Raw genomic sequence first — 9,138 nt, 5'->3', positions numbered from 1 at the left:
ATTTCGTACTACCATATTGGTTAGTTGATGATCAGATGTCAAATCGTTTTGTAGATGGATTACGGTGTAAGAGTTTTTTACGAAGGAAGTGTTAGGAGAGAGGATTGCCAGTTTGAGGATATGTCTGAGGATTTGGAATGGTTTGATGGTCCCCCTAGTTTTAGTGATCTATGTGAGCGTTTGGGTTTGAAGTTTGGCGATGCTTTCACACTAAAGGGTAGGTTTGATGTTGGAAAGAATAGGGCACACTATGTGATGATGGAGTTGTGCAACCAAGCTGAGTGGTCCCGATACAATAGGGTCATCCAAGGTTCGAATGTAGGCATGGCTGAGTTGGTGTTGGAGACTGTTGAGAATGAGGAGCCGTCCTTCGACGACGGTGGTGATTGTGGTGTGCAGGTCCAACAAACTATGGAGAGTATGGACTTGGATGGTAATTGGACGCAGGAGCGGGTTCAATCTCCTCCAGTTGGTCAAATAAGAAATGATTTTGATGTAGACGAGTTTGAACAAGAGGAGAATGAGGCGGCAGAGGATGAAATGATTGGTGATGATGTTTGCTCTGATTCTGAGGAATCAGAAAATGAGGAAGTAGGTTCACCTGGCATGTGTGCACCGGTTCGTGGCATGCCCTCAGGAGTTCCGCTTGAGGTACTTCATGCAACGCACACTCACGGCAATTTAGCCACAGGGTATCCAGTTGATGGAGAGGAATACGAAGGATGGGGTCGGGTTCGAGTGGCGGAACCTTACGTTGCACCACCCTCTTATACATCGGCAGAGCTTAGACAGCTGAGGGAGGCTGGCTTGCCCTTTACCGGTGTTCCTAATTATATGGATGTCAGCATGTCGCATATGGCGGTTTGTGACACGGGTTTGCAGATTTGTAAGGAATCATTGTACAACCATGAAAATTTAATACTCAGGAAGGGAATGCTTTTCAATACGATGTCTGAGATGAAGTTGTTCCTTCAGGACTATGCTGTGTATCATCATAGGCCGTACACGGTTCGGCATTCCGACAAGGAGGTAAAATTTCAAATAGTATGCAAGGCAGGTTTCCCGTGCACGTGGAAGTTGAATGCACGGAAACGGTCGAGTGATGGGAAGTGGAAGGTAACTTCAGTGGAGCAGCCGCACAGATGCCAGACTAACAAGGGCAAACGGTACCATCACCAGTTGACGGCTCGGTACCTTGCTCGCCGTATATTGGGTCTTGTAGATGCGGACAACGACGTATCGGTGTCTTTTTTGCAGGAGACCATAGCCACTTTTGTTGGGTATGAGGTAACATATGGAAAGGCATGGCGGGCAAAGCAAATTGCCCTGGCAATTCGGTGGGGTAGTTGGGAGGAAGCCTATAACAGGGTTCCACGCATTTTGTGTGCAATGCAACACTTCAACCCTGGCATGAGATGGTTCATATACACAGGAGGGTTTTATCTTCAGAACCCGTTGAGGCATATTCTGTACCGTGTGTTCTGGTATTTTGATCAGTGTAAGCGTGCATTTCAGTATTGCCGGCCAGTTGTTCTAGTTGACGGCACATTCCTCACCGGCAAATACAGAGGTACATTGATGATGGCTGCTGCTGTAGACCCTGAGAATCAAATTGTGCCACTGGCTTTTGCTTTGGCAGAGGGGGAGAACAATGATTCGTGGTCATGGTTCATGCGTCTGCTCCGTCTTCACGTCCTTGGTCCTTCTCGCACCATTTGTTTGATATCGGACCGTCACATTGGAATTCTTAATGCTGCCGGTGAACACATTGATGGGCACCCACCCCTAGTGCATCGTTGGTGCATGAGGCATTTTGCCGCTAATTTCTGGCGCCGTCAACGGAAGAAGGAGGTGGCAGACAAGTTAAAGGAACTTTGTAATAAACGTACGGAACACCAGTTTAAGGAGACAATGGCGGAACTACAGAAGATGATGAACCGAGCGGGGAAGGAATGGTTAGATCAGCAGATGGAAAATAAAGCGAAGTGGGCATTAGCATATGATGAGGGTGGGTTTCGGTATGGCATAATGACAACAAACTCCTCTGAGTCTTTCAATCGTGTGTTCAAAGGCGTTCGATCTTTACCAGTGTCCGGTATTGTTGAGTTCTCTTTTAAGAAGTGCAATGAATATTTTGTTACGCGGTATGGCCTAGCCCTGAGGAATGAAGAGGAGCTTGGAAGATGGGGGAAGGCTGCACACGAATATTTGCAGGAGGCTGAGGAGTTGTCCAAGCAACAGGTTGGTGAGCCCTATGGACGAGAAAGACTTGTTTTTAGCGTACGAGCTAGAGGGGGCACAAACCTTGGCGGCGAACGATTTGGTGGGCGAACGTACCGTGTGGATCTCGAAAAAGTAGAATGCAGTTGCAACGTACCTCAGATCATGCATGCCCCTTGCTCACACATGATTACGTCTTGTCGGCTTAGAGGTTTTGACCATACAGCTGATCCATACATGTCACCCTTGTATCTCCGTGCCAACACCCTAAATGTTTGGGAGAAGAGTTTCGAGCCGTACCTTGACGAGTCGCAGTGGCCTCCATATTATGGTGAGGACTACGTGCCTTATCCGGATCTAAGAAAGGTAGGGAAGGGAAGGAGGAAGAAGAAGCGACTGAAAGGCGATATGGACAATATGAAAGGTTATGGCGATGACATGTATGGTGGCGGTGACTTCAACGAAGAACGTGCGCAGAACCTATGCAGCATTTGCAAGAAACCTGGTCATAACGCTAGATTTCATAGGAGGGGTAGACAAGAGGTTGTTTATTAATCTTTGTGCTTATCAAAATTCTTAGTAATCATGCATTTATGTTATTTGTCTTCAAATGTACTTGCTTTGTCTTATTACTAATGTTAATAATTGTACTAATGTTGTTTATTTCATTTTTGAAACAGGCGGGCTACGATGGCGGCGCGGGCACCTCATCCCCGCTTTAGCCTCATTGAGGCGGACTACGACAAGGACCACCGGGCCAAGGCCTTGTCGGAGCAGCAGAGGCCGTTGTGTGTGCTTCGTGGTCGCACGCACCACGTACACAGCTGGAACGAGCGATACGCGCCGTACATTCGTCGTGCAGGCTTTCTTGAGATCGTCCGGGTCTACAACAGTGGACTTCCCACTCTAGACCCTGCAGTTCTTACTGCTTTTGTTGACAGGTAAAATAGCATTTTACATTACTTTAATTTGTTTGTCAAATATGTGACCTCAAATAATTGATATACACAACATTATAACGATGCAGGTGGAGACCAGAGACGCACACCTTCCACACACCTTGTGGAGAAATGACTATCACATTGCAGGATGTGAAGATGATATTGTGTTTGAGTTTGTCTGGTCATCCGGTGACTGGGGTCGTCGATGAGTCTACTTGGCTAGACTTGGTACAGGAGTTTTGTGGCAGGCGGCCATCAGATGCTGAAGTTAAAGGCACCAAGTAAGTTCATATTTGAGTCCCATTGAAATTACTAATACAACCGTTTTAGATACATCTATATTTATACAATATTGGTTTACTGGTAATTGCAGGAAGACCTCAGGAGTCTCGACGTCTTGGATTACGCAGAACTTTGGTGCAGGACCACCGCCTGATGCTCCAGATCATGAGGTGGAGATGTATGCAAAGGTGTGGTTGTGGCACTTCTTGGGGGGTTTCTTGTTCCCTGATTCCTCAGGAGACAGCATCAGCTGGATTTTCCTGAGGATCCTTATGCAGCCACTGGACAACATTGCCGGCTACAGTTGGGGTACCGCGGTGCTTGCATGGACATACCGTCAGCTTTGCCAGGCCTGTCGTCGCCAGTCTTCGAATGGAAACCTAGGTGGCTGCTCATATCTACTTCAGGTTTGGATTTGGGAGCGTTTTCCAGTTGGAAGGCCCACTAAACCTCTGGGTTTGCCTGTAAGTGCATTTGCTATTTCGATTTGTTCATAACACTTAAGGCATCTGTGACATTATGTTTGTGTTAATTGCAGGTATGGGTGCATGAAGATGTTGGACCCACCGCCCTTTTCCTCTGGACAGATGCTAAGGTAGTCAGGGGCGAAGCAGACAGGAGGTACAGGCAGTACACTGACGACCTAGACGTGTTGACACACAACTACGTAAGTTCAATTCACTTTTAGTACTAAATGCACTATTAATGCGTTTTATTTTGAAATACTAAAAATAAGTTTACAAATTTTGCAGGTCACATGGTCACCGTGGTCTCGGTGGGAGCTAGAGGGGTACCTTAGTCCACGCTGCGAGGAGGAGGATAGCGATTGGCTTTACGATGGCCCACTCATCTTCTTCCACGTGGTCGAGATGCACTACCCTTGCAGGGTTTACAGACAGTTCGGGAGGCTGCAGGGGATTCCACCGCTGTATTCCACAAACGCTGAGCTGCATAGGTATGATGGCACTTTGTTTGTTTCCATAAACTGGCTCGTTGCTAATGCAATATATTTTTGCAGGATTGATCGTAGGTTTCGGTCCACGCAAAAGGATTGGGCGGTCAGGCACGATGCACATTTGCAGACTTGGTATCACAGGCAGGTTCCCCTCATCAACTCACTACCACCGCACGACCCGGCCAGATGGATGGAGTACCTACAGTGGCTGCACCGGAGTACGAGGACTCATATCATGGTTCCGTACACCAACACCCCTGCAGATGAGGGTGGTGAGGATGACATCGCCGATGCGTTCGACGAGGCGCAAAGGGTTGACAAACAGGTTCTTAGGGCCCCCTTAAATAGATATGTGGTAAGTACCTTGGACTTTCATGTATTATTTGATGTTTATGGCACAACAGTTGTCCAAATGATCGAGTTAATGTTGTGTGTGATGTTGTAGTCACAACAGTTGTCTAACTACTCCGAGGAAGCTAGTAGGCAACTGTTCCGGAGTAGAGACGACAAGAGCAACCCTCTTCGCAGCTTTGTGAAGGTACTTTCGATAAAAAAATTCATTATTACAAAGCAATTACAACTGAATAATGCATGTTGTCATTTTAACCTGCAGAAAATCAAAAAGGGCTGCAAGAAGTTAGCGGCTAAGCTGAGCTGTGCAGACACGACATATGCGCCTCCGTTGCACCCCATGTTGTCTAGGAGCCAGACGGCCTCGATGTCCACTAGAGCTACTTCGGCTAGGGCCGCTTCCTCCTCTGTACGTACTCCGCAGTACACAGGGAAGGGTCCAGCGGACGTGGACGATGACGACGAGGCCCTTCAGTACTCCACGACTAGTGGCGACGACGACGACGACGAGTTACAGTGGGAGTTCACCGGTCACGAGGAGATGGGTACCTCACAGCTAGGCGGTGCTCCTATTGGTACACAGGGGGTGGAGTACACACCGGAGGAGTACACACAGGGGGTGGAGTACACACAGGAGGAGTACACACACGTCGAGCACCAGGTGCCTATGCTGTGCTTTTACTTTTCTATATTTGCATGATTCAAAAATTAAAATTGCTCATTAGGGTGCTTGTTTGCAGGGTACTTCGTCCACACAGGAGATGGAGCGTATCCATAGGCGGCAGCGCGAGAGGCAGCGGCGAGACCGCACGGACGTGGGGTGGACAAGCAACGTGGTGCCTACCAATCCTAGGAGGCGACGGAAGCCGCGAAACCGCTACACCCCTGGCGATGATTAGATTATACATGTTTAGCAGTTGGGACTTGTCATGTAGTACCTGTGACATATTGTTATTTCCAGCACGTTGGTAACTGACATATTTCTAGATATTTGACGTAAGTAATAACATTTAAGTTGTTCGTTCTAAAGTATCTTTGGTATTTACGTAAAAATCTCAGTCTTGCCAAACCAGCTGCGAACCAGGACAATCGGTTAACAAAAACCGAACAAAGACACTGCAGCAACGGTTCTGGCCAATTTCTGGCTACCCCGCCATGGCTGGGGGCGGGTTAGGGGTACCCCGCCATGCCCCATGGCGGGGTATCCCTAACCCGCCCCCAGCCATGGCGGGGTAGCCAGAAATTGGCCAGAACCCCATGTACCTTTCATGGCACTAATCAAAGTGACTTCCTCTATTGCTTTTTAAATATTACACAAAAAATAGCACCTAAACACGCAAGAAACAAAACTTTTAATTGTTATATTAGTTAAACATATTAGAAAATCTTTTTAAATTATTATGTTAGTTAAACATTCTGACAGCTGTGGACTTTGGCGAGGAGCAATCAAATTGAAATACGTCGGAGTACAAATTATTACATGACAAGTTTCATAGTACAAAAGTCTCATCCCTAAGCCACTCACATACATTACCACATCAATCAAACTGCGTGCACCACTGCGTAAGCAACTCGTCCTCGGACTCCCAATCGTCCACTACAGCCTCCTTACCCATGCTCGCCTCCGCTGCCTTGGCCTCACTAGCCTGTCTCGCGTAGTAAGCTGCCTCCGCCTCTTCTGCCGCCTGAGAGTATAACTGTCCCTCTTCCTCGGTCATGTCTGTTGGCCACCATGAGTGGTAGACCGATGTCTTCTGGTTGTGGTATGCAGCCTCACCCTCCTCTGTGGCACCGACAGGCATCGGCCCTGACGCCTCACCATCCTCTGAAAGACGAAGTAGGTCGCATATCCTTCCCATTTCATAGTCATGCTTCTCCTGAGGGTACCCCAATTCCTCGGCAAGACGAATGAGGTCGCCTATCCTTCCGGTGTCGTCGTCTTCCTCCGCCTCGGCCTCCTCTTCGACCACAATCGGACGGCTAGCAGTGCCACCAACTGCACCGTCCCGCCCTAATATCATATTCTCCGCGTACTTAGCACGGCCCACATCTGCTTGCCAGTTTCCGGTGCATCCAATCTCTGTAAGTACAAAATTTAAAGAATTAATAACATATTCATTTCAGAGAAACAAACAGTTTCACTTTCAAAAATTAAATGACTCACTAGCACATAATGAGGCAATAGTATCGTTCAAGCATTGCATCTCAACTCGCTCAGCCTCCTCCGCAGCCTTCCTTGCATGCTCTTCAGCCTTGCTTGCACGGTACTCCTCTATCTCCTTTTCCCTCTCCTCGGACCACTTCTTCCATGCAATACTCGCAGGGTTACGAACACGCAACTCCTGGGCGAATGCAAGCATTTTCTTCTTATGGTCCTTCACAAAATCAGTGACGTAGTTTGCAGGATAACCTCTCGTCTTGCGAACTGCTACTCTTGCCTTATATTCATCTTTGAACTTAAACACATCATCAGATGATTCCCATTTGCATTTCTGAGTGCTCTGTTACGGGAAATATATGAATACAAAGTTAGCGTACAAAAACAAATATATGAGTATAGTAGTACTAAATGTGCACAGTCCTAGCAAACCTCATCATAGTCGATCATGTGGCCACAGAAGTGGCCAATCCCAAGACCTGAAGGAACTAGGCCGTAGCTAGCTTCAACACCACATTTGCACATCACGGGAGGCGCAATAGACCTCCGCTTCTTCTTCCACTCTAGAACCTCCTCCTGCTTCTCAGGCTCTGGCCAATGGCTCTTTGGACCATAGATCCACTCCTTGAAACGGCACTTTCGAAAACCACGATCCTACAAAAAGAACACATTAGAACACACATATACCAACTGAAATTTTAAGATTGAATCAAAACTTACTTCACGCCGCAGAGGACAAACAAACTCTAGTTCATTCTGTGGATTTATCACGGCTTGTTCTCCGCAATGACACTTCGGAGGATCCTCGAGCCGAAGTGCAGAGGCGACGGCCTTCTCTTCCTCCGTCATAGGAGGAGGGTTAGGGGGGGGCGGAACCCAGCGAGTAAACAACTCACGTTTGCAATGATCAACGCCGGGGTAGAAAAGCAGAATTCTTGGGTCAAACTTGTCCGGCCCGTCGATCCATTGGAAGAAAAAGCACCGGAAGTAGGGCTGCAAAAGAGTTTCAATTGTCTCATTGGGAATAAAAACATAAAAAACCAATAAGAAAAATAAAGGGCATAGTGACTTACGCTATAACTATAACAAGTATAGAAGCAACGTGCCGCAGTATCCGGATGTCTCGACTGGCTCACGTGTGCCGGATGTCCACAATCACAGTTAGGAATAGGTTCCTCGGGAGGCACGGGGGCATCCTTGCAAGACACATCGGGGTACAACTCTCTAGGACGACCCTTTTTTCGCCAAATCGACTCACGATACGAGTCCTCCATCTAAATTCGCGAAAATAATTCAACACAAATCACATAACTAAACAAAGTAACGTAACAAGAGACTTACTAAACATATTAAAAATAAACAATTGAAGTTATTTAAACTATGAAAACGTAAAGGTTGTAAGAAATTTACCTTCTCCAAACGAGGGGTGGCCGGAAAAACAACCGTGGAGAACGACGAGGTGGGGAATACGCAGCGGAGAGGGACGCCGAGGCGGGGAAATGGGGGTGAAGGACGACGCGGAGGGGCACCGGAGAAGAGCGGAGCTCGGGTGTGAGAGAGGGAGAGAAAGAGAGACCCTCGGACTGAGTGAGGGAGAGAAATGAGAGAAAGATGGCCGTTCGGCCGGCTAAGTAGGGCGCGGGCATACCCCGCCATGATCCACGGCGGGGTACCCCTACCCCGCCATGATCCACGGCGGGGTCCACGTCAGCCCACTTTAGCCACGAGTGCCATGCAGTGGCCACGTGGCAGGGTGTACCCCGCCACCATGCATGGCGGGGTGCAGTGATTTTGCCCCGCCATGCATGGTGGCGGGGCCAAACGGCCTACTTTTGAAAAATTTTTCGAAACCGTGTCAAAATTGAAAATTGTTTCAAAAATGGGCTAAAAATAAAAAAAAATTCGACGCGGCAGGGCAAGGCGACGACTGTTTCAACCGCCCCAATCAATGTGGCCTTACCTCTGTCACTATACATCCTTACCCCTGTTCACTGTAGCACACTACCGCACAGTAGAAAGGGAATGGGTGAAGTAAAGCAGCACCACTGTTTGTGGTCATTTCCCACTGTTGACAGGATATGCAGCAGTGACCGGTGATCCGACCCCCGCGACCCCTACAGGGTTCGGTAACCCTCTACAGGAGTAGCCATGCCGTCGACCATCCCACAAGGACGAGATGGACAGGCCTTAACAGGGTCGGGACTGTGCTTTCACCACTCAAATAAAAGAAA

At 48.0% G+C, this 9,138-nt stretch overlaps 2 protein-coding genes across 2 annotated transcripts; one reads left to right on the top strand and one right to left on the bottom strand.

Moving 5' to 3' along the window:
• LOC8081342 (protein MAIN-LIKE 1) lies at window positions 2,901-5,715 on the top strand. The gene is made up of 9 exons (XM_021465722.1): window positions 2,901-3,161; window positions 3,248-3,442; window positions 3,535-3,907; window positions 3,982-4,110; window positions 4,196-4,398; window positions 4,462-4,753; window positions 4,844-4,936; window positions 5,012-5,410; window positions 5,490-5,715. The coding sequence occupies exons 1-9, from the start codon at window positions 2,911-2,913 to the stop codon at window positions 5,646-5,648; spliced, it is 2,094 nt and encodes a 697-aa protein (XP_021321397.1). The 5' UTR covers window positions 2,901-2,910; the 3' UTR covers window positions 5,649-5,715.
• On the bottom strand, window positions 6,288-8,397 carry LOC110437316. The gene is made up of 6 exons (XM_021465721.1): window positions 8,318-8,397; window positions 7,981-8,181; window positions 7,628-7,900; window positions 7,340-7,561; window positions 6,914-7,250; window positions 6,288-6,829 (listed from the first exon to the last, which is right to left on the bottom strand). The coding sequence occupies exons 2-6, from the start codon at window positions 8,179-8,181 to the stop codon at window positions 6,288-6,290; spliced, it is 1,575 nt and encodes a 524-aa protein (XP_021321396.1). The 5' UTR covers window positions 8,318-8,397.

Source organism: Sorghum bicolor, chromosome 7 (genome assembly GCF_000003195.3).
Source record: "Sorghum bicolor cultivar BTx623 chromosome 7, Sorghum_bicolor_NCBIv3, whole genome shotgun sequence".
Classification (NCBI taxonomy): Eukaryota; Viridiplantae; Streptophyta; class Magnoliopsida; order Poales; family Poaceae; genus Sorghum; species Sorghum bicolor.
Note: the sequence above shows the minus strand (reverse complement) of the source record. Positions and strands in the feature narration are given on the sequence as shown.